Source organism: Pseudoliparis swirei, chromosome 6 (assembly GCF_029220125.1).
Source record: "Pseudoliparis swirei isolate HS2019 ecotype Mariana Trench chromosome 6, NWPU_hadal_v1, whole genome shotgun sequence".
NCBI lineage: Eukaryota > Metazoa > Chordata > Actinopteri > Perciformes > Liparidae > Pseudoliparis > Pseudoliparis swirei.
In genome coordinates, this window is record NC_079393.1 from 13,581,785 (window position 1) to 13,607,080 (window position 25,296).

The following is a 25,296-nucleotide window of genomic DNA, read 5'->3' on the forward strand; positions in this document are numbered from 1 at the left end:
CACATAGTTAGGGAGTTGATATTCCTCCATGACAAACGTAAAACAAACAACAAAACAAATAGTGTCGTTAAAGTCAATTTTTTTGTGTATAGGAAAAACGTTTCAAATGTTTTGTCATAGTTTTTTGGGCTGCAAGGAAACTCTGCAGTGATGAGGCTGCTCGAGGTAGCTGGATGGGCTGGAGAGGAAGTGGAGTTTGGCTTACGTTGAGAGCAAAGTGGGCAGAGCCGCTGAAGGATATGAGCTCAGGCGGAGGGAGAGAGGAGGACACACGCGACAGAGGAGCGAGGCGTCGAGCACGGAGACGACGAAAGAGCGGAAAGATGCGGCCGAAACGCCTCCTAAAACCACGAAAATCGCTCCAAAATGCGACACCATGCGAGGCAGATGACGGCGGGTAGACACGGCCTGAGAAATGGGTAAGAAATAACGAGCAATCGGACATTTGTAGCCGTAAAATACGTGTCGACTGTGGCAATATGGTGGACAGAACGAGTCAGACGCAGTTTTGTAAAAAAAATGGCCATGGTGTGAGAATCCAGAAAACGGCTCAGAGGGTGTAAAATGCGTTTAATTGGGCTTTAGTTCATGGGATTTGCATGTTTGTTAGTTCTGTTTCGAGTTAACTTAGTTCATATTTTGACAAGTACATTTGTTCTCGACCTTTTTGGAGTTATTTCAACCTACGCATTTAAAATGTGCTTTGTCCTTGAAAGGGCATTTGCCCTTGTCTGAATTTACTCGACAAAAACATCTAGTTAAACCGATATTTTCGTCTTTTAAATGCTATATTGAGACTCGTTGTCATCAACACTACAAGATAAAGTATATTTTTGAGGTTTCTTTTCAGTAAAATAGTTTTTTTTGCTTTTTCATGAAGTTGTAAATCAAATAAATGTAAAAAAATGGATACTTTCCCACAATTTTTTACCACAGTGTGTACACATGTAGTTTTTAACAATATTTAAGAAACTAATTGGATAGTAAATATTAATTAATTAAAAATAGATTAAATAAATAGTGACAAGTTGTCAAAATGCTCTAAATGTGTCTGTTGGTAACAATTCGTCTATTGTACATAAACCATACTTGCTTTGTTTGCCAAATAAATGTTCTATATGTGATACAAGCTTAGATATACTTCGAAATACAAAATAGGGTGTTGGCTTTTAACCCTTTATGAAGCTGAATGAAGAATAATTGTAACATGTACATTCATTTGTTTCTTATTTACATTACATCTGCAAGACATGTAAAGAAATACTTTTATGTTAGAGATCCACACTTCAATTAGAACTATAGTTTTAGGAAACTCAAAATACTGTTAATATTAAATAGAGAAACATTCGTCTTAATATCACAGTCTGACGGACAATGTTGGAGATTTATCCACAAGTGATGATTAATACTACACATAAAACGGATAACATACACTCTTTTATAACAGATTTGTATATCTTATATTGCTAAATGCAAAGCATTAGTTCCACGCTACACATAGCAAAATGTCTTCTCGACGCTTTCTTGAGAAGGATCTTCCTGTTTAAGACTAATTGACTTCCATTTTGTCACCAAGGAGCGCAAAGCTAAAACATTTTCTCAACCACACATGCTACGAGTTATTTATAATTTTCTGAAATATCTTAATGAGCAATGAAATATTCTCAAATATCTTAAAACTAATGGCCGTATTTTATGCCAACCTATGTTGCGACGTTGATTGCGACACCTAAAATAATCATGTGTTTTTTGCAGGGATTACCTGGAAGTTTAAGCAAATTGCGTCAAAGAATAAAAGCGATCATCTGATCCAAGCAAAATGGTATGTAATTGTTCACGAGTCCATGCTTTAAGTGTTTCCAGATTAACTAGCTTCGTTGTTTTTCCTGCTTCATACATGTAGCCAGTAGGGTGTGCTGTTGCCACATTTCCTCTCTAAACTGTTATTTTACCTTTTTTAAAAGGGGTTGACGTTTCACCACCGTGGAGCCGGGAATTGAAGGATACGGGAGATTCGCACTGCAACAGGAATTTGTAAGTATAATTTTCAAAATAGATTAAATGTGTTCAGTAAATTCCTTTCATATTATCTGTGCATTGAGCTCTTCAACTTTGTCAAATGAAATGTACATTGGTTTTACTAGCCACTACTTACCGTGTACATAACTGAATAAACAGAGTGAATAGTGTTTATTCTGGTATGTGTTTCATTAAGAAATGCAGCTTTTTTTGTTCCTGTGCATGATCAAAGTTTCTTTTCATTAAAATTTATGACGGTTATGTCTGAAGGTAGGACATTTCTGCCCCCTAGTGTATGTGGCCAGTATTCACACATTAATACAAACAATCTGTAGGTGATCAAGAACCTTACCAGGGGAGAGGCATTTCATTGTTGGTTTAAAATAATTATGTTAATTCATCCAATAAATTGTAGCGCGTTAATGATTGTCTTTCGACACGCTAGCTAACCTTAAAATCTTTAGGATTATTATTTTTCTTATCCATTGAAAAAACCAAACACATTGCCCTCATATCAATCATAATTGAAACACTGACATTTTCAAACGCAACGTGGTTTCTGCACCCAAAGGTCAATCAATAGTTCAGTGATTGGGATGCTGGGCCTACGCTTAGCTCCAGACAGCGAAGAGCCGCTGAAGTGTCGCGCAAGCCATTTGAAATGGTGGGTTTTAGCGCACGTTTTGCGAAATAACATTAACTGTGTCCGATTGGCGGTGTGACGAGTATTGACATGCAATCTTTCGCTCAAGCATCATTAATCCTTTTTAGAGTTTTACTCAAATTAAAGAGTTGTACAAAGACACAGAGCCAGGGCGGATAATGCTAAACATCGCTCTAAGTTAGCAAATGGGTGGCATTTTGCCAAAGTAATCGTAACACGGATTTGCTAATTTGACGTGAGAATTTTTTACGAAGTGCATCATCGTGAAATCTCTGGAACAATAACCATTAACAATAAAGACCTACTCGTTCTGATCAGTATAGCAAAACATTCACACTGATTCACAGTTCATTAAATCAAAAGTTGTCTAAAAATAGAACATTGAATATCTTTCTATGAACAACAAATTTGCTCTGATTCGAGAAAAGCAAATTATTTAGCTTCAAATAAAATGTTTTTCTTTCTTTATGCCCCTCCCAGTTTTATAATTGGCTGTATAAAGACGTCCTTAACGCTGAAGAAATTCCCCAAAAATAAAATCATACAGCTAGCAATATGTAGGCCAGTGGTCCCCAAACTACGGCCCGCGGGCCGGATCCGGCTCGCCTCCCCATTTGGACCGGCCCCCTGAACAATACCAGAGACGCGTTCCGATTTATTATTTTTTTCACCCGCTGCCGTTGCGATTGCAGTGAGATGCGGAAAAAATGTGAAGTGGTGCTCTTCGCAATAAAACATCTTTGATGTGACGTGTCGCGTCTCGGCCAATCAGCGTTCAGATGTCGACAGCGTTTGGGAAGTTAGGTTAGCTTGAATGTCAGTCCGCTACATCTGCTGCCGTCACGCGGCACGGTGTAGCGATGCGAACAAAGTACCCGTACGTTAAACACGATGTGATTTAGCATATTTTTAGTATCGACACTTCATTAAAAGAGCGATCAGAGCGCACACGCTGCTCCGCTCCGTTAAATGCTGCCTGCACACGCAGCGCACACAGCGAGCGGCGAGCGCATTGCTCAGCCGTGATGCGCGCACACAGGTGAGCACACTCATTTCTCACTAGCACCCCCCCTCCCCCCTCCCCCGGCTGGCCCTCCAGCAGACAAGGGAAACGTTATGTGGCCCTCTCACGAAAAAGTTTGGGGACCCCTGATGTAGGCAGACAAAACATGGGTTTCATCTTTTGTCAGTTGCAATTAACATAAAAATCCAAAGAAACAAGTCCCAATCATGCTATCCGTGTGAATGTGATGTGCGTTTTTATGCGTATCGTTCATTGTGTATCTTTTCCACAGCGGAGACATGAAGACGGGGTGTGAAGATTTTCAAATTTTGAAGAAAAAGAAGACTGCTCGGTAAGTTCTTTGTTTGAATTAAGTGCTTATTTACTGAGCTCATTAATATAAGGAATACAACATTAGACTTTACGGGGGAAATGTTACCATTATCCCATTCAGATAGGTTGAGGATAACACACTTACTTTATTTTTTACATAGACCGTAGCCTCCATATCTGGAATATTTTTTGCTACGATTCACTTTCTATTTTTAAAGGCTAGCAAAAGACGTTCGCAGGTGGAGTGCATTAACAAAGTTTGCAAATCTAACTTGGCCTCCTGTTGGTACTTTTTAGAACAGCTCACCTTTCTCCAAGAGTTTCTATATCATCCATTTTTGCTAAAATCTCTGATGGGTCATTGGCCTTAAAGTTTAAACCCCATGTAACCACATTGTTTTAATGCCATATTTCAACACGGTTTCCTGATTTTGAGCAGCCGATGTGTGAATTGCTGTTGTGAAGAGTGGCTATATTAGTTGCTATAATGTTGTCCATCTGTTGGTCAATTCTGAATTTGTTTTGATGACTTTGGTAAACATTTTGTCAATTACGGCTATGGATTTAATTTGCATACAGCAATGTTTCCTAACAGTTTTTTGATCATCATTTATTTGAACATTACTGTTGTGTAATTAAGATTTATTGTGAATTAGGCTATCTCTAGACTCGGCACACCCCCAGTGGTCAGTTGATGAATTTATCTACAACTTGTTTTCGGATTTACTCCTCAGACTTCCTTTCTTTGAATCCACCAAACTGTCAATTCAGAGCAGTACAACAATTTGACCGATCTTGCATTCCTAGTATGGCTTGCTGCATTTCTCACTGCCACTTCGAACTAAGAATTCCTACGTGCGACATCCTGCCAAGTGTTGTTGTTCATTACATGTAATGCATAAAAAGTTGTATCGAATGTCTTATTGGAACTTAAAACTTCGAAGTTTTGTACCTAACGTTTTAACAAGTTTGATTTTGAATAAATTCGCTTTGACACTGGATTACAAATACCCGACAATCTGTAGCTAGCGTTCTATACGTTGTCGATATGACTTTTAAATTGCAAATTAAGAGAATATCTTTAGTTTGAAAGGAATTAACTGTACTTGTTCAAACTGGTATTTCAGAAAGACACATTGGGAATGCTAGCTAACGCGTCTGAAAGCTAGCCATGAATGTCAATAAAGTCAATTTTGGTCTGGTTTAGGACGAGTTGTTTAAGTTAATCATTCCTCGTTTCAGTTGCACTGTGGGCTTACATTTTCCCTCCTTGTTTTTATCCCATCAAGACACCACTCAACTGGATATTGCTGAAGTGGAGACAGCGTTCGTTGTTTAACGTGAAGATGGAACGGATTTGGCAGTTAGCCCAAATTTGACAAGACAAACCCTTTTTGTTTTTTACTGGACTATAACGCGTGGATTTTTTATTTTTGCCAACAACATAGGCAACTGTTGCTGGCTATATAGTGGACTTGAACAATTACACTTTTTGTGGAGGAAACGCAAAATCAGCATTTGTACATTCGATTTTCAAATGTTGTTTTTCAATAAAGTGTATGACTTCGTATTTTTTTCTTCTTCCTGGCTTTGTTTCAAGAACCATCTATACAGAAAGTTACAATTGGATATGGAGCGCAATATTTTGCTAACGTTGAAGTCTTTTAGCGCGGCTGTTGGTTTGAATATTTTCGCTAATCGGTACAACAAATAAATTTGGTTAGCACTGACTTTGTTTCACTAGCGTTACTCATCAATGTCTGCTAATTCATAGATTAGCATACGTTATTTACGGTAACGTACTGGGTTGATGAATGTCCCAAAGTCAAGTTCTCTTATAAAAGTGTTGTTCTACGAAGACAATTTATCATGCTATTGGTGAAATAAAGGCAAAGTGCAAAAAAAAAAGTAGGTTCCATTCAGTCCCAAATCTTTGCTTAACCCAATAAAACAGTCAAAGAACACGCATGTTGTAAGGTATTTAGCAAGTAGCAACAAAGGCTTTGGCATGAACCGAAATGGCTTCCAAAGGCTCTCTAAAATGGCTCCTGGTTGTCCTTCTTCCTGTCTGAGCAGGAAGTGATGTAATTGGTGCAACACAATTTATATACTTTAAAGCCTGTCAGTATTCGTACCTTTCTATGAAGTTTGAAGTAAAGGTCTCAACCTCAGGTATTGGGCTTTCAATTACTTAAGTTGAAATAAAAGCATATTTTAAACATAATAAAAGGGGTGGGACTTAAACATCACCTGAGTGGGGTAAATGGAAATAACGTCAATCAAAGGGAAAGCTTTCAGAGCTAGGAAGCAGCTCTAGATGGCGGCTGAGCCTTGGGAACGGTGCCATGGGCTTTCGTCAGACAGTTTCTCTCGGCCGTTTTTCGACGGAGACCGCTCTATTCTGACACAAATTAAATAGCTTTGATCGTGCGATCGGCGTTTTACCGGGATTTTGGGCGTTTTGCGTGTTTTTTCGGGCTGTTTCTTCGAGCTGAACGAGCCGTCTGTGCTGAGGGAGCGCTCGTCGTTGTTTTCGATACTGGGCTTTGGCCGCCATGGCGCGCCTCCATTTTTAGTGTGCTGCTCGCCTCTGTCGCTCTGAGTCTGACAGCAGATGCAGACTTTAAAGGCCTAAAAGGGTTTCGATCCAAACGCTTTTTCTTTCTTATTTATTTGTTGAGTTATTCTTATTTTCATTCTTTTTTTTTTTTACAGCTTGCATTTTTTTTATTCGAGTCGGATAAAAAACCCGTGATGGAGCGAACGTGTATCTAATAGTTCATTTATAGGTTACAACCTTTCTTCACATTGAATTGTTCTGTTTACATTGTATAGTTTACAATTAACAGTTTTTCTCATCCTTAAATGTTATTTGTCTGACCCTTCATGTGATGACGCAGTTATAATTAATTGCATGCGGATTGATCAAGTATATTAAACCTATTATAGCAGCATTTTTCATGTTTCTTAGCTCTATATTAAATTAGCAATGTAAATAATAATACTCCACTCTTTCGATTTAATCCCTTTTTCTTAACTCGTGTCGCACCGCCTGTTTTTTTCTTTTTTTTACTGCCACTTGAGCCAAGGCTATTGGTGGGACTTTTATGATAGTTCATGCCTGCTCTAACTTTTTGACAGTAAATACCAGGACAAAAGATCATCCTATCAAAGATTATCAGGATACTACCATGATGAAGACTAAAAGTAAAAAACAAGAGGAGGAAGGATCGACTCAAAGCAATGCATCAAGGTATGATCCTTATACATTTTATACCCTTTTCATATCTGGTGTGATTGTTTACCTTGCCAAGCATGGTCGATCATCTGTATATATTTGCGACGTGGTTTTGCGGAAGTGTACCACTGTCAGGAATGACCTTGATATTGTTTAATAGCCACACCCTGATTTTACCATTTCTTACAGTGAATACTGAGGTTTCAGGCCTGTGTTAGATCATTGCCCACAAGATGTGTTAAGACTAAAGGCAAACTCATTTGTCCTATATTATGTTGCTCATGATCTGTCAGATGTTTCATGTCCTATCGCTCTAATGTAATGACCTTGTCTAACTAGTTGCTACTGCATTGCACCATTTTATCAACGTTGTTGCTTGGTTTGACACACAATGTTTTACTTTGATGTTACTTATGTCCAGTATTATATCTGGTCTTTAAGATGTTTTATATATAACATACTTTGTCATTACTTCGTTGACCTTAAATCAGGTTGCAATTTTAAAACATTATATCAATCTGTGAGCTTTTATCTGGACCTGTGCTTAAAGTTTTGACCAAATTAGAGAGTTTTAAGAAATCCAAATGAGCTTCTTCTAACTAAGTTCTGCTCATTCAAGCCCTTCGCCTCAAATATTTGTATGCCCTTTGCACATCACTTTCTTTGTTTTAGATGGATAGTTACACTTAAAACTACTTTGCTTTCTGTGTATTATGACAGTGTCAATGTTCCCATGCTTTTGTAACATGCTTTCAGCAGAAGGTTGTTTTTACTTTTGTTTTCGGTCTTATTGCGATGGACTATTTCAGGTTCAAATATATCTCTTGACTCAAATGTTTGTTATTATTAGAATAGTCAATGGTTGCTTTCACTTGTCCAACATGGTATTTTATTAATTGATAAACCCTAACACATTTACTGTTATTGTTTTAGTAGCAGATAAGTTTAAAAGGCACTTATTGCATTAATATAGGCTATATGGATGTTGATGGTGTTAGTTGAAGCATCTGTCTTGAACTTGTTTGATGCTTGTGAATGTTACAGAATAACTTTTCTGTTCTTTTAAAATCTGGCTTTCTGTATTACTTGTCAGGTGGATTATATTTAAGGGCCTATGGCCGAGAGTCTTGACACTTAACTATCGTTTTTCACAGTGTTGTCTGCTTTTCTTTTTATAAAGATACAAGTGTGCAAGTGTGTATTCGTTATCCTTTAGGTATCTGAACCTTCAAGTATCATAACAAGTGGAAACACCTATTTTCATCAATAAAGATGTGTAAAAAAAAAAAAACAGGTGCATTTGCATGGTGTCAGAACACTGCAGGAATTTTGAAGTGGCAAGCCATTATCATTTTAAATGTTTGTATTGATTGCATACATGCTGTGGCCCAACAGACATTTTTAGTGTTAGAAATGCTGCCATGTTTTCACAATAAATAATGCAGCCTGATCACAATAGACTGTTGTGTTTTTAGATAAAGACACAACGAAGTTTGGATACTAAATGCAGGTAATCACCCTCACAGCATTTTACTGATTGTACACTGCAGCAGGTGACAGCACACTTGTAGTTTTCTGTGATCTTGTGGCAGCCATTTTAGTATTTTCAGCTGTGTGTGAAATAGTCCTCTGTTACTGATGACAGCTGAACTTTTACAGACTAGTAGATAAGTACTGTAGCGCTGCACCAAGAGCAACAGAAAACCTGATTTAATGTAACATGATATCTAACTAGAGTACTATATATACATGCTCTCCTGAGTCACAAAATGGCCCTTGCTTTGTGTGTCCAGCTTGCTCACTTATCTGTATTAAAACTCGGCTCCGAACTACATGGAGGAGGAACAGGAAGAGTTCAGACATTGGAACGCATGCACACTGCGCTCTTATAGGCTAGAGTTTCACCTAGTAACACGTCAGCCAATAGTAATCCGAGCTTTTGTCCATGTCCCGCCCACTGTTGACCTCACTTAAAGCGGAAGGAGGCATGCACTTCCGAGTTTGGCATTCGAAGCTGCTGACGGTGCAGGTTGTGTCATTTAGTAACCCAGTCGTCATACTTACATGAACACCAGTTAGATTGTTTTCAATCACTTCCAACTAATTAATTGTTGGTGTCTTCTTGTTTTATTAATGTCAGAATAAAGCCTTCGTCATTCTTGACACAGTTGGTAATTTGCATATACGTAATGTTGTTCTCAAAAAGAAAACAATAGATGAAACGACAATTAAAAATGTAAACTCATTTTAAACTTGGTTATATATAAAACCCATGTCTCCAAAAGAACTGTGAGGCAGTAATTCCTACAGAGTGACTGCCCCCCCATGTGTCCAGACAAGGTACTGCACGCAGAGAAACCCAGACAGGAGAAGTCACCATTTAAGGCCAGAGGTTTTATCCATTGACGCCCTCCCCATAACATTAACATATAGTCATATCAAAATACCAGCTACACTCTAATGTAGTTATAGTTTACAAAAATGATACTTTTGTTTAAAATGTTAACTTTTGCATCAGGATACCCCATGGCATGTACCATCTTGTTTTCAAAGGTGTTCCGAAACCTGTTACGCTTTTATCTGAATAAATTTCATGTTGTGACGGCTGATTGTTACCAACCAGGAGTGTTTGGAGGAGACGCACAACACTTCTGAGGGTTCATAACATGATTAACACAAATCATATTTATTTTCCTTTTCCTTGTGAATCTGTGAATAATTGCTCCTTTTCAGGCCTCTAAAATATGAGAAGAACACAAATATGAATTACGTTAACGCTCACAACACCTTCAACTAAGGCCATAACCTGTGATGAGGGCTGACACTCCTTTAGTTTAAGGAGTCAAAAACTAAAATGATCAGGAACCATTTACAAATCTTAAGATTCTTATTCCTCCACAAAAAGAGTTGGGCTCTTAAGTGTTAACTGTGTTGTTCATTTATTTATTTTTATTTCACTTAATTTTATAAATGTAATGGAGGTTAGTAGATGAAATATTGTAATACTGAGTCACCACTCGAAGTGATGACATGTTGAACCACTTAAATCACTTATTCTAGTGATTACAGAACGCCTTCAACATGACTAAGTAGATTTGTGTGCCTTAGAGAATGACCTTATTATAAGACTTAGCTGACTAAAGAACATGCTGCATGATGTAATTAGGTTTCTGTTTCCTCTCGGCTGACGGTCACAATTCACTCATGCCATTAAGCTCTTGCAGTGTCTCCATGTCTTAGTGAGTGTGTGCACTTTGAGTTTATTTCCTTTTTAAGTTGCTGCCACAACTCTACTCACATTTGTTGCCATATTGTTGTTTGGTGTAAAATGTAGCTCAACATATGCACTGCAAAATGGAAAGAAACAACATGTTCTTGTTTCTGTAGCAATTCAGCCTCAGAGGAATCCAACCGCTCGGCGTCGGAGTCGGCAAGTCGTTCAGAGAGCGAGCATGGCATCGAGAGGAGGAGATCCCACAACTCTGAGTCAAACAGCTCCTCAGAGTCCGAGTGTCACTCTGAGTCGGAGAGCGAGTCTGCAGAGTCCAAATCACAGCAAACCTCAGCGGAAGTGAAAGACAAGCCAGTTAGAAAGAAGGAGCGACTGGCAGACGTGAAGAAGGTAAAGGTCACTTCACTGTCGAAAGACTTCCTGTTTCTAGAGCAGTTCCTGTTCTCTAATAATGTAGATCGAGTTAACTTTGTACTCGGACTCTACATTTAATTTATGAAGCTTGGAAATGTGAGGCATTTGTAGTTTTAAGCCACATTTTTACATCCCTCATATTGTCTTTGTATCCATGTTGGACTGTAGCGGTACACAGCTGACAGGGAGCAGAATAATAACAAGCAACTATTTAGACTATTTATTTGTAAATACATTGTCTTTTTTCAAGCATAAGTGCCACAAAATATTGCTTTTTATAGCTTTCTTAATTGTGTATATGTTGTCCTTTCCTCTGTTTTATGTACTTGTAAAATCTTTTGGGTTTTGTATTGTTGGGTGGACAAAGTAAGACACTTGTAAACACCACTGTTGTCTCTGGCTCAATGGGACATTTGTCATCATAGTCCAGTATTTTATAGACTAATCAGTTAACTAAGAATCAGATAATGAAAGTAACAATCATTTGCAGCCTAATAGCACATTCTTCCGAATTATAATTGGACGTGACATTTTTTGTATAGGGATACAGAAAGTTCTCTGAAAGCGGTCGCTCTCTGTTTACAGATGTGGGACGAACATCCAGATGTTTATGGAGTCAGGCGGTCGAATCGCAGTCGACAGGAACCGGCTCGTTTAAATATTGGAGCTGGGGTAAGAAGATGTTTTGAAAAAAGAATGTGTATCAAGGCCTGGCTATTTTTTTCTCCTGGCATCAACAAGCCACGTGTGCCACCTAGTGGACGCTGTGAAGAAGTGCAGTTACAGTTCAAGTGGAAACAAAGCTGTGACTGAACTGACTGGACTGACTGTTTACAGGGCAGCAGTGACTCTGAGAGTGAAAGTCCCAAGAGAAAAACCTCCCGAGCTAAGAAAAAAGAGTAAGTGTAAAGACTGTGAACGTCTTTGGGTATTTGTATAATTTTATTAATATTAATCTCATTTGACAGTACAGCACTATATTGTTTAAATTCTGCCATGTTGAGGCACTTATACAGAACTCCCCTTTTAGCAAGATTTTTTTTATTCAACATTCAATCCATACAGTAGTTTTGCTCAAAAACGCATGTCTGTTTTTGTCATTGTGTTGCCAGTCTGTCTTCATATTGTGATTCTTATAATTTAAAGCTTGTTTGTAAATGGGTATCTGTTTGTTCCGAATGGGCTCAGTTATTTCAGTCAGGCAGACGAGGTTTAACATTTACATCTAAACTGATTGGTCCCATCAAATTGGGTTGTGAACACCCTATGGCCAGGATTGATTGAAATACAAATTTAGGTATAGCAGTGATGGGCCTTGAGGGTGAACTTGTGGCATTTCTTTGTTGTAAGAGATATCTGGAACTCAAATGATGAAGACGAGGAGGAGGAGGCTTCCGACAGTACAGACAGTGAGCAGGAAGAGAAAAAAGTTAGATCCAGACGACTTCCTGCTAGAAGGTAAGTGTGTAGCAAGGCCTGGCCACCAGACAGCTACCCACTTGTCATCTCCCAATCATTCCATGTTGTGTGAGCAGTTTTCCCCTTTACTCTGGTGTGAAGAAGTGAACACCTGCAGCCTCATGTTGTAACATTTTTTTGTCTAAAATGGAACATTCAAATTGTAAAAATGATCACCATGATACAAATGTTTTTGAAATCGTAAAGAAATGTTGCTACATCGACTTGGCAGTGTGTCAGTCGATGATCCAGGAGGTTGGCTTCTGTTCTCTAAGTGGTGTGTGTGTGTGTGTGTGTGTGTGCGCGTGTGTGTTTCTGTGCTTCACTGTGTGTTCTACAGACCGCAGACCAAATCATCAACCAACAAAAAGCAACCGTCTCAAAAAAGCAGGAAGTCCAGGAAACAGGACTCATCTGCTGAAGAAGATGACGACGACGATGACGACACTCCAAAGAGACAGACTCGAAGAAGGGGTGCAACAAATGTCAAAAGGTGCATTTCTGAACCCAAAGTGTTCCTTTCATTCGTCTTGAATTATTGGCCCGGGACATTGTATGTCGTGTTCAGGACTTCAGACTGATGTTTATTTCCTGATCTGGTGTGTTCCAGTTATAAAGAGGACCAACATGACATTGAAACCGACTCTGATGACCTGATTGAAATGGTGGGGGAGGCAGGCGAGGAGCTGCTGGATGAAGACAGTGAGACCATTGAGAAGGTTATGGACACCAGGACCGGGAAAAAAGGAGGTGAAGCATTTTTACTTGACTCGTTGTTTAAAACCAAAAGAGGCTTTGCGACATGTCTAAAAGTCGTTTGTCCTTCTCCTCTAGCCACCGGGGCCTCCACGACTGGGTATTCTGTGCAGGAGAATGGGGACCCGAGTGAAGGCTTTGACCCCGAGAACGATGAGGGGGAGACTCACTATCTGATCAAGTGGAAGGGCTGGTCCTACATCCACAACACGTGGGAGAGCATGGACTCTCTGCTGCAGGAGAAGGTCAAGGGCCTAAAGAAGCTGGACAACTACAAAAAGAAACAGGAAGAGCTCAATTCATGGTAACCACATTTGTCTTCACATTAGCATCACAATGTCTCGCTGATGTTGCTCTTTTGAGGATTTTCACTGTTTATTCTGTCTTTGTTGGTAGGTTGAACAGGGTGTCGCCTGAGGATGTAGAATTTCACAACTGCCAACAGGAGCTCGTATCGGACCTGAACAAGCAGTTTCACATTGTGGAGCGCATTATCGGTAAGAGTTAATTATCTGATGCTTTTGTCTGACCATCTTTTTTTATTACACTTAAGATGTACGAACATTTATTTTCTTATCAACAGCAATAAAAACAGCAAAGACACCAGCGTCCTCTGACTTTCCCTGTAAGTCCGTTTGCTCATGTCTTTCCATCACTGTTGCATTCTGTTGACATTTTAAAGGCTCTGTATGTCAATGTCTGTGCTTCTACGTTTGTCATAATTTGTCTCGTTCCAATCGTTCGTCTGCTTTTTTTTTACACAGCTCATAGTCACAAGACACCCTCCTCCAATGAGCCAGAGTATCTGTGCAAGTGGATGGGCTTGCCCTATTCCGAGTGCAGCTGGGAGGATGGAGCTTTGATTGGAAAGAAGTATCAGCGCTGCATCGACAGCTTCATGAACCGAAACTCCAGCAAAACCTTCCCCTCCAAAGACTGCAAGGTATGTGTGAAATGACCCAGGATGGTCTCATCTTCATGTCTCCCTTTTGACTCGCTTCCTTTTTATTCGTATTGTTTGATGTTTTTTCCTCCGAGGTAAAATTGTTTTTCTCTCTATCATTTCAGGTGTTAAAGCAAAGACCGAGGTTTGTTCCTCTGAAGAAACAACCATCGTACATTGGAGATGATAACCTTCAACTGAGAGATTATCAGCTGGACGGCGTGAACTGGTTGGCCCACTCCTGGTGCAGGTACTGTGTACATGAGTGTTGTAATATTGGATTATTATTGGAATATGTTGGATTACCTAATTAGAAAAAATCTGTGAAAAATTGCCTCTTTTTAAAAAGAATTTATGCTCTGTCCTCAGGTGCAATAGCGTTATCCTCGCTGATGAGATGGGGCTGGGAAAGACCATCCAGACCATCTCCTTCCTGTCGTACCTGTTCAATCAGCATCAGCTGTATGGACCCTTCTTAGTGGTGGTCCCTCTGTCCACACTCACCTCCTGGCAGAGGGAGTTCGACTCCTGGGCTCCTCACATGAACGTGGTGGTCTACCTCGGTGATGTCATGAGCAGGAAATCGGTACGGTGATCCCTGAATGTCTCACAGTCTGGTGGTGTACTCCAGAGTTGGTTCCATGCAGTTCTGTTTTTGCTTCTGTCTGGCGTAGATCCGTGACTACGAGTGGGTGAACCATCAAACGAAAAGAATCCGTTTCAGTACACTATTAACCACCTATGAAATTGTACTCAAAGACAAGGTATGTGCCGTGATCAGCATTTTTTCAGGATTGTGTTTCGAGTTTCATTTGCCGTATGTCTGCGTGAAGACAACCAGATCACTGTGGCTTACAAGAACTTAACATTTGTCTGCAGGGGGTGCTTGGGAACATCAACTGGGCGGTTATGAGTGTGGATGAAGCTCACAGGCTGAAGAACGACGACTCCCTGCTGTACAAATCATTGATGGAGTTCAGGTCTAACCACAGGCTCCTCATTACCGGGACTCCGCTGCAGAACTCCCTCAAAGAGCTCTGGTCACTGTTGCACTTCCTCATGCCTGACAAGTACGTCCTGGTTTAGACGTTTTGTGTGATGCTGAAGACGAGCAGAGAAACGCCATCGGTTTGAATCCCAGCCGGAGATGAGTGACGTCTGTTATCTTTGTCGTGCACGACAGGTTTGATTCCTGGGAGGATTTTGACGAAGTACACGGGAAAGGAACGGATAACGGTTATCAGAGTCTCCACAAAGTCCTCGAGCCCTTCCTTCTGCGACGTGTTAAGAAAGACGTGGAGAAATCGCTTCCGGCCAAAGTCGAACAGATTCTCCGTGTAGACATGACTGCACAGCAAAAACAATTCTACAAGTATGAATGTATTTCTGTCTTTTTTAAAAATTTAAAAAACTACATCAGTCTTTTAAATCGTCATTTCTCGTCCCCATTATCTAAAAACGTTTTCCCGATATTTCCAGGTGGATTTTAACGAGGAATTATAGAGCTCTTTACAAAGGCCCCCGAGGCAGCTCCTCTGGCTTCCTGAACATAGTTATGGAGCTTAAAAAGTGCTGCAACCACAGTTTTCTCATTAAACAGCCAGAGGATGTCGACGGTGAAACCCAACAGGAACACCTGCAGGTATGTCGACAGTGAGAACCCTCCTTAGCTCCCAGCCACACCTCAGGATATCTCTCCTCTGCAAAGGAAACTAGTCCCCAATCAAGGCTCAGTGATTCTTCATTTTTCCTGACACTCAAACGGTGTGCTTTATTCAGAGTGTCGTGAGGGGCAGTGGGAAGCTGGTGCTGCTGGACAAGCTGCTGACCAGACTCCGAGAAAGAGGCAACCGAGTCCTGATATTTTCCCAGATGGTCAGGATGTTGGACATTCTGGCTGAATACCTCGCCAAGAATCGCTACCCATTCCAGGTACGATTTCAACATGTTCTGGGCTTCATTTGGAACGTGTCTTTTGGAACATAACTGGAAGATGTATTTAGAAAACCTTGTTATTATTATTATTTGCTTAAAATGAAATCAATAATATACACGGTAGTGCTGTTAGCCTGACAACCATCATATTTTCTAAAACCTATTTCATATCCAAAAACTGTGTTTCTACAGTAGACTGTCAAACTGTTTATGGTTGTTGTCTTTATTGGTGTTCACACAGTGTAGGGAGCTGTTGGGCTGGTTGTGTTGGGTGGGTTTGACTCGGATGAGGGTCGGATGTCAGTGTTGTTGCACATATACTCCGCCAGGCTGAGAGATCCTGTTGTGTTATTTATAACAAGTTATGTTCTGCTGACGACCAGACAAAGTCCTGCAAGTCCCTGGACTGGTTATGTTGCTGATGTGGTGCAGACGTCGGTGTAACATATATCCTATCATATATAGGTTTAATGGCATGTCAAGCAAAGTGATGCCAAGATTACAGCAACTAGCTGCTCTTGAAATCTTCAAAGGTTAATTTCTCTCTCTCCTCTTCAGCGGCTGGACGGTTCCATTAAGGGAGAAATACGAAAGCAAGCACTCGACCACTTTAATGCAGAAGGCTCAGAGGTATGTTTACTAATCATGTATTGTTACTAACTGAAGAAAGTAATAGATTTATTCCTTATTGGGATTATGACAAATATAACAAATTTACAGTTCATTCTTTGCTCGTCTGTTGGACTATCTTTAAGAGCAGTAGCAGCAGAAGGTGTAAATTGTGTAAAAAGGATCAAATATACATGATTACAAAGAAGGTCTGAGGTTGAGCAGCATTTCCGTCATCATTCCATTTCCATATGGTGTGTGGTGTGTTGCCAATTGAGAGCCGTATTAACAGTTGCATTCGTTTTCCAGGACTTCTGCTTCCTGTTGTCCACCAGAGCTGGAGGTTTAGGGATCAATTTGGCCTCGGCAGACACCGTCGTCATCTATGACTCTGACTGGAACCCTCAAAATGATCTGCAGGCACAAGCCAGGGCTCACCGGATCGGCCAGAAGAAACAGGTAACACTTGGCCCAAATGATGTCTTCCACTGTAAAGATGATATAGAATTAAAAAGATGGTAGTTTTGTCTGAAGATTACATCAATGCTTACCTTTGGTAGGTGAATATTTATCGACTGGTCACCAAAGGGACAGTGGAGGAGGACATCATTGAGAGGGCAAAGAAGAAGATGGTCTTGGACCATCTTGTCATTCAGAGAATGGACACCACTGGTCGGACTGTTCTTGACAGCAACTCAGGAAACACAAAGTAAGATGTCAGAAATCATCTTGTTTAATATTTGGACACTGAAACTCTGTCTGTTTAACGTTGTTGCTTTTTTTTTTTTTTAGTTCAAACCCATTCAACAAAGAAGAACTGACCGCCATCCTCAAGTTTGGTGCAGAGGAGCTTTTCAAAGAGGCAGAAGGAGAGGAGTCTGAGCCACAGGTATTCCAACAATCAATAATCTCGTGTGAAGTAAAAATATTTGTTCCATATTCGTGGAATTAAACGAATGCATTTTGTCCTGTAGGAGATGGATATCGATGAGATCCTGAGGTTGGCTGAAACGAGAGAAAGTGACCAGGGCTCCAGTGCTACGGATGAACTTCTATCTCAGTTCAAGGTTCATTTTTTACGACTGTAGCATTATTGTAAAGCATCTAAAGATCCCTCTCTTTCAATATCTGATTCATCCCTTTCTTCCTCATGTCGCTGCAGGTTGCCAATTTCTCGAGCATGGAAGAGAGCGTTCCGGAGTTTGTGGATAGGTCCATACGGGAATGGGATGATATCATCCCTGAAGAGCAGCGGCGGAAAATTGAGGAGGAGGAGAAGCAGCGGGAGATGGATGACATCTTCTTGCTGCCCAGAAGCAGAAGCTCTAACAAGAGGGTAAGAGGAGAATGTTTACAGGTTCAATTTAAAAAGAGAAAAACATTTTAGATTTCAGAATCGTACTTTACAATGCGTCCTATCTTCCAGCAGCTCATTTGTCTCTGGTCTTACGGTGTTGCTCTGGTCCCTCTGTCTTTCAGGCTCAGGCAAACGATAGCGACAGTGATGTGGGCTCCAAGCTGAAGAACCGCTCCTCAGGCTCTGAAAGTGAGACTGATGACAGTGATGACGACAAGAGGCCAAAGAAGAGAGGCCGGCCCAAAGCCCGCAAAAACCATGTGGAGGGTTTCACTGATGCAGAGATCCGCAGGTAAAGTCGTTAGTTTCTTTTGTGTAAAAACAATTAATTATATATTATAAAATTAAAATGTATTCATGATTATATTATTCACAGGTTCATTAAGGCATACAAGAAATTTGGATGTCCACTCGACAGGTAAGCGTTGTTAAACTATATTAATAATAAATGTACGGCGACATCATTACACGGCGTGCTCTGTGAGACATCTTCACAGCTCAAACAGTCAAGTGCGTCTCTCTGTACTCAGGTTGGAGGCCATCGCCCGAGACTCTGAGCTGGTTGACAAATCCATTGCCGACCTGAAGAGACTTGGCGAACTGATTCACACGAGCTGTGTGACTGCAGTGCAGGAGCACGAGGAGCACCTCAAAGAGAACCCAGCTGAAGGTATGTCGCTTTCACTTGGTCGGAGTTCTTGGAAATCGGAGCATTTTTCAGGGCCCCAAAAATACGCATGTTATTGTTTCAGCTAAAGGTCCTGGGAAGCGGCGAGGAATTAACATCAAGATCTCGGGAGTGCAGGTCAACGCCAAGTCCATCATCCAGCACGAGGAAGAGTTTGAGCCTCTGCACAAAGTGGTGCCGTCCAATCCTGCTGAGAGGAATAAGTAAGACACCAGCGCGGAGATGAGGAGCTGCTAATCTGTTTGTGTTGCAGATTACATTTTGACGACTCCGTTTCCCACAGGTTCAATCTGACATGCAGAGTGAAGATCGCCCACTTTGACTTCGACTGGGAGCTGCAGGAGGACGTGCAGCTCTTGCTCGGTATCTATGAGCACGGCTTTGGCAACTGGGATCTGATCAAGACGGATCCTGACCTTAAACTCGCTGACAAGGCACATGTCTAATTTCTACTTTTATCACCAAGTTGGAGATGAATGAAAATTAAGCACCCTCGACACCAATTAATATCTTTTTATTTGATACTTTTGGCCCATTTAGATATTGTAAAAGCTTTGAAAATGTTGTGTTTATAAGTGAAGTTGTGGTCAGAATGTTTAGACAGCAGCTATATTCCTCAATGTGTCTCATTAGCGCCTCTCGGCACCTCTTGTGATCATGCATCAGTCTAACATTCACCTCCCTTGGCACAGATTCTCCCAGACGACCTAAACAAGAAGCCTCAGGCCAAGCAGTTGCAGGCGAGAGCCGAGTATCTTCTCAAGCTGCTGAAAAAAGAACAAGACAGCACGGACCTGTCTAAAACAGTGCAGGAGGTAGGCTGCCTGTAACCACGGCAACGCATCGATACCACGCAAAGGTTTCCTTTGACACCCGCTCACCCAGTCTGTTCCCCCGAAGGTCAAAGTGAAGAAGAGGAAGCCTCGGGTTAAAAAGGAGAACAAGATTCTCAAGGATGAGCAGGGCAACGACATCTCCTCCCCCCGCCTGTCCGACAACCCGTCGGAGGAGGGCGAGGTCAAGGTCGGTGTCTCCTGCTGCTCGGTCGGTTCGGTTCTGTGTGCAAAGCCAGACCAACAAGACCTGTCCTTAATTGCAGTGGTGCATAAATGACCCACCGGGCTATAAATCATGCCCTTTGAAGTAGGAAACTACACACTGTGACCTCCTGTCATATTGTTTAACATACGCTGTCTCGCGTTTGAACAGGATGATGGAACAGAGAAGTCCCCCGCCAAGAAAAGACAAAAGAAAAAGGACAACAAAGAGAACAAAGAAAAACAGGGAACTCCTAAAAAGCAGAAGGGGAAAGAAAAGAAGGTTGCCAAGCCCAAAAAAGAAAAGGTATTTCAGAAAAGATGTTCGTAACCTTATCTTGTGTGCTTTTCTCAAACTTACATGGCTGTAAGGTCTATGGAATAATGTTTTTTTTATGCTGTAAAATGCAACATATAGCCAAAGGAACATGGCTATCCAGTCTGTCACCTTCCTGTGAACAATGTATTGATTATGAACTACAGATTAATTGTCTTTATGTCCGGTGTTTTTGTCTTCCAGGCTAAAGGAGCTAAAGGGAAGAAAACTGACGGTCCAGTTCACATAACGGCTGGGTCCGACCCCGTTCCCATCGAAGGGAAGGAGGATGATGAACTTGACCAGGATACTTTCAGTGTTGTAAGTCTCTGATTTCATTCCTGTGTAAAGATTAAGCTCGTGATATTTGAGAATGAGCTTGCGAGCAGTGCATTCCTTGACATCAGCGATGTGTCCGTGTGTGTAGTGTAAGGAGCGCATGAGGCCGGTGAAGAAGGCCCTGAAGCAGCTGGATAAACCAGACGAGGGTCTGTCTGACCAGGACCAGCTCCAGCACACTCGCACGTGCCTCCTGAAGATCGGAGACCGGATCACAGAGTGCCTTAAAGCCTACAGTGACCCTGAACATGTCAAAATATGGCGGAGGTAAGAGGACGAGACCGTAGGGCCTTTTGTGTATTGAATCACGTTGCTCGCCTGTTTAACTCTGCTTGTGGCTGTCTGCTCCCGTTTCGGCAGAAACCTCTGGATTTTTGTGTCCAAGTTCACCGAGTTTGGTGCCAGGAAGCTTCACAAGCTTTACAAAATGGCTCAAAAGAAGCGATCTCACGAGGAAGAGGCGAGTGGATCCTGTTTTTAACTCTGGTTTATCAAGAGGTCGACATACGGTGTTAACAGAGCCAACACTGAACATATCCTGTTGCGTTTCCAGAAGGAGCAGAAGAAGAAGGATTCTGGAGGGAGGGGGAAAAACTTCCGCCCAGAGTCCTGTGGTTCCAGTAGAGACTCCACGGGTAATCAGTCGTCCTCTAAACCGGGATCTCACTCGACTCAGGCGGGCCCCCACGGGCACCACCGGGAGTCATACAACTCGGCTAATAAGAGGCACTTTGGCAATGATGGTACGTACGGATATAATTAGGTTAGTTTAAGTCAAAGAAAACGCAAGAAGGAGACAAAGTTTGTGAGCTTTAAAGGGCGATTTAGTTAACATTGGACAGAGCCAGGCTAGCCGTTTCCTCCTGTTTCCATTCTTTATGCTAAGCTAAGCTAATCATGTCCTGGCTTCAGATTCATATTCACCATACCGACGCCAGAGTGTTAATGAATATTGGAATTTTATTTTTGATAGTCAGCTTTCATATGTTTCATGACAGATAGAGGAGACTGGCAGAGGGACCGTAAGTACAATTACCCGAGTAACAGCAACCCGTCGTGGCAGGGAGACCGACATCATCCGTATGATCGCTACAAGGATCACTACGGGGACCACTACGGGGACCGCCGGCCACACGGAGACTCGTACCGCAGCTCAGGCAGTTACCGCAACAACAGCCCCCCTCGAAAAAGGCCGTACGAGCAGTACGACAACGACCGGGACCACAGGGGTCATAGACCCTATTATGACAGGTGAGTTACTCGTTACATGTTTCAGTTTAGATTTTGGGTCTTAAAAATTATGAATTATGTCATATATATTATCGATTAATTAAAAAAAATCCTGATTCCAATTATTTAAACTTTAATTATCTTAATATAATAAATAAATCCAGATTATTTAACATGACTGCTTTTTGGAAACATGCATTTAAAATGTTTTATTTAGAAGTGAAATGCATCAATCTGGTGCACTTCAACCACAAGTGAAGAACATTGTGCTCTTGTAAACAATAAAATCATAACTACATTGGTTCTATTGACATGAATGGTGATGAGTCGATGACGCAATAAAGCGACGTGACACGAGACAGAGTGTGTCTCAAGACTGGTCTGGAGGGTGGCTGTCCTCACAGCCTGAGGACGGCCAGCCCAGTTGAAAGTCGCTGACCGAGCGGGCACGGCGAGCACTCGGCGTCGCGGTCCTGACCACAGCTGCCGTAAAGCAACACATTCCCTCCGGCGAGGCCCGGGTCTCTGACCTGCAGGACGAGGGGGCGCTGGATTTAGTCAAAATGAAAGTGTCTTGCAAAACGGAATGTGGCGCAATAACCGTATTCTGTTGCTCATCTGGTTCTCGTCATCGATGGAAACCGTGATCGCTGTTCGATCAATTGTACATCCCTGTGTGTAAAACCATGCTCTCCATGACATTTCAGGCATTCGGATCCCAAAAGAAGGCGTTCTGATGAGTTCCGTCCCAACTACCACCAGGGCAGAGAAGGCCCTCTTCAGGACTTCCGGAGGATGCCAGAGCAGAGGCCCATGGGTCCTCCCGGGCCAGAACACTACAGCAGGCCCTTCCACCCCAACAAGCCTCCCCCGCCGCAGGACCCTCGCTCCCCGCAGGCTCACAGGTCTCCCCAGAACTCCCGCTCCTCACTAGAGCGGCCTGCAGAGCCCAACGCCACAGCAGAACCGAGCTGGAACAACAGGAAAACATAAAAGGACGCCACGGCTGCTGATGGAGTCTGGACTCGCAAAATAGAAGCTCTCAGCTGGAAAGGAAATCAACCCTCGTGACCAGCAACACTCCTCTGCTCTCTTCTCCCAGCGACACTGGCTGTGAATGACGCCATGAAGGAAGAAGTGTATCTGTCACCTCCATGGTGAGAGAAAGATACAACTGAAACGAGCATCTTTATTTAAATGTAGTGACTCCTCTCAGTCTACCATGGTACGACTGAGAGGAGTGCGTATGGATGCTTAGTCCCGTGGACTATTTTCTAAGGAGAATTTAGGATACAAGAACTGATGGCTGATCTCAATCCTAAAAGTGCCTGAAGGCTTTTGGCCTTTCTGAATGGTAAATGTTGGGATTTTTCCCAAAGGAAGCATGACATGGACATTATGTGTTTTGTGTTTAGCTTCAAGTATTGCAAATGATGTCATGAGAAGATTTCCATAGGAAGGAATGTGTAACGTGTTCGTCATCACCTGCACCTCGGACATGTCGCTGAATCACCATGTGGGTTAAAATGGTGTGTTGGCCCAATGCTTCTGAAATTTGATCGAGCAACAAAGCCAGGACGCCAGTCGTTTGAAAATGTATTTTTAGCAAACGATTATGACTCGTGTACAAATGGTCATTATGTCTGTAATTGTGTAGCTGTATAAATCATTGCAATCCTCTTGCTTTGTTCACTTTAACCACTTTCCCTCTGAGTGGGCCCGATGAAATGGACGCTTTGTAAGCAGTATTTATTTCAACATATTGTGCAAAGGCTGATAACACGACAACTTGGGATGATCCTTTTATTTGTGTTGCCTTTCAGTGTTCTGGTGGCTAAGTATGGTACTTCAGTGTCGGTACATTAATTCATCTTCCCGCCCACAGTATGTAAGTACTCAATGTCTGAAAATACTTTGTGATAAAACATTTTCTTTCCTTATCTATGGTTTGGTAATGCTGTTGCCAGGAGGTCGTTTCAAGGTTATCAGGGATTTGCTGATGACATTTAATTATTTTTATTACCTTTGGTCACTTTTCCTATGCCAAACCTGCTCTGTCCCTCAACTGTTTCTTTTTTTAATGCTTCTCCATTTGGGCCTTATTTATGTGTGTATTATCATACTGTATATTCATGGACAGTACTGGGGCCGGATACAGGCAGGGTGTAGTATTACAGTGTCATTTTAAGGAAATTGTTCAAAGTGAACTGGTTGTGGGACCACTTATTCTGGTAATCGTCATCTGGTTCTGTGGTTTCCAAAAGTGTTGTTGATTTGATGAGAAAAAGCTACATTTAAAGAAATCCCAGTGGACAGCCGGCGGTAAGCAAGCTCCTGTTCCTGTATCAAACGTCCTCTAAGAAAGTCTAATAGTTTATATTTGTGACAAAACCACCCTTCATGAGAAATGTGCTGTACATATGTTTGGACATATGTAATAAACTTTGTTACACACTGAATGTGTCTACTCTAATTTTCTCATGGCTGAAAAATTTATTTTCACAATTGCTTTCTAATGTGTCCTCTATCAACTCTGACATACAATTCAGAGTTTCATTCATAAATGTCACCACTTATATAACTTATTGATAACGTACAATATATATATGTATAGAAGCTCATTTCCGCCAGGAAAAGAAACAAATAGGATAAAACTGTAGCTGTGATAATAAAATATTCCCATGGTAAATCAGAATTATGAAATAGAAAGTCGAAATGAGATGGATGGACTGAATGCGTAGTCATCTGAGAAGCGGAGGATCCGATAGGTGGATATTCTGATCCTTATTCCTTGTCAGGGTCTCATAAACGTCCGGAATGATTTGAGTGATTTATTGTTCGTTGATTTATCTCAACTCTAAACATCTTGCACTTGACCCTTTTCGCATCAGATATTTTGACTTGTTATAACATTCCCGGTAGGACTTTCCCTCTTTTATGCACAAAAATGACTTATTAACTTTAAACACGCTCATTGATGGAAACATAAGTATTTAGTTTGATCAAAATCATACAGCAATGGTGAGACCAATAAAGCACAGTGTCAATTTTGTTTAATATTTTGTTTGAATAAATTAGGCTGTCAAATTTAAACTAGTTATTGTGTAAACCAAATATTTCAGTCGTATTGTATATTTTATTGAAGTACTAGGACATAATACTCCGTTACTGAGGCCCATTAAAGCAGCACAGTGAGGAGACGAGGCGCCTCCATATCTTTCAAACACCTCCGGATTACCGGAGATTATGCTGCGTTGTGGCTTGATAGAGAGTGAATGAGATTAGATGCTTTCAAAGGTTTATGTCTGAGTCAACTCACCAAAAGTCTACTGAACAAATAGCTGAACATGGCAGCGTAGAGACACAACAGGATAGAGACACAGTAACGTGACATGCATATATTATACATAGCAATATGGAATTATTCATTTTTTTAAACCACATCAAAGTGGCTTAAAAAATAAAGTGCCACATCAAAGTGCCGCTGTCTTCCAAGTCATTAAGTTGCATTTAAGGCGCCAACAGTTGAGCTGAAACCTTGAATATGATTAAGATTCACCAGTGTTTTTCATTCTCTAAATCAGGGGTCCTCAAACTTTTTCCTATGAGGGCCACATAACTTTCTCCTTCTCCGATGGGGGCCGGGGTCAGTTTGTAACAGAAAAAGTGTGACGATCGCAGGGATACCTAAATGTAAACATTTATTGTTTTCCAGAAAGCCACAC

At 41.3% G+C, this 25,296-nt stretch overlaps 1 protein-coding gene across 2 annotated transcripts; it reads left to right on the top strand.

Moving 5' to 3' along the window:
- The first annotated feature begins 255 nt into the window (after positions 1–255).
- chd2 (chromodomain helicase DNA binding protein 2) lies at positions 256–24,030 on the top strand. Of its 2 annotated transcripts, XM_056415751.1 has the most exons (42): positions 256–419; positions 1,756–1,822; positions 1,965–2,034; positions 3,979–4,038; positions 5,309–7,272; positions 10,645–10,879; positions 11,489–11,575; positions 11,741–11,802; positions 12,254–12,361; positions 12,702–12,854; positions 12,972–13,111; positions 13,196–13,421; positions 13,514–13,614; positions 13,701–13,742; positions 13,882–14,060; positions 14,186–14,310; positions 14,430–14,646; positions 14,735–14,824; positions 14,940–15,130; positions 15,244–15,432; positions 15,540–15,702; positions 15,840–15,992; positions 16,554–16,625; positions 16,914–17,063; positions 17,165–17,313; positions 17,397–17,493; positions 17,579–17,671; positions 17,767–17,940; positions 18,084–18,253; positions 18,338–18,379; positions 18,492–18,631; positions 18,714–18,852; positions 18,933–19,083; positions 19,342–19,464; positions 19,550–19,672; positions 19,859–19,993; positions 20,207–20,323; positions 20,430–20,608; positions 20,702–20,801; positions 20,895–21,084; positions 21,340–21,592; positions 22,279–24,030. In XM_056415751.1, exons 5-42 carry the CDS (start codon positions 7,127–7,129, stop codon positions 22,562–22,564), a joined length of 5,490 nt encoding a protein of 1,829 aa, XP_056271726.1. In that variant the 5' UTR covers positions 256–419; positions 1,756–1,822; positions 1,965–2,034; positions 3,979–4,038; positions 5,309–7,126; the 3' UTR covers positions 22,565–24,030. The 2 variants fall into 2 exon arrangements, with proteins under 2 accessions (XP_056271726.1, XP_056271727.1); XM_056415752.1 differs by lacking the exons at positions 256–419; positions 1,756–1,822; positions 1,965–2,034 and having other exon boundaries at positions 2,041–4,038.
- Positions 24,031–25,296: the final 1,266 nt, after the last annotated feature.

Coding starts and splice junctions, on each gene's coding strand:
- chd2 (XM_056415751.1), top strand. CDS start 7,127: ATGATAGTTCATGCCTGCTCTAACTTTTTGACAGTAAATACCAGGACA. Junction 18,380..18,491: donor TTTGGATGTCCACTCGACAG/GTAAGCGTTGTT, acceptor CTCTGTACTCAG/GTTGGAGGCCATCGCCCGAG. Junction 21,085..21,339: donor GAGGCACTTTGGCAATGATG/GTACGTACGGAT, acceptor GTTTCATGACAG/ATAGAGGAGACTGGCAGAGG.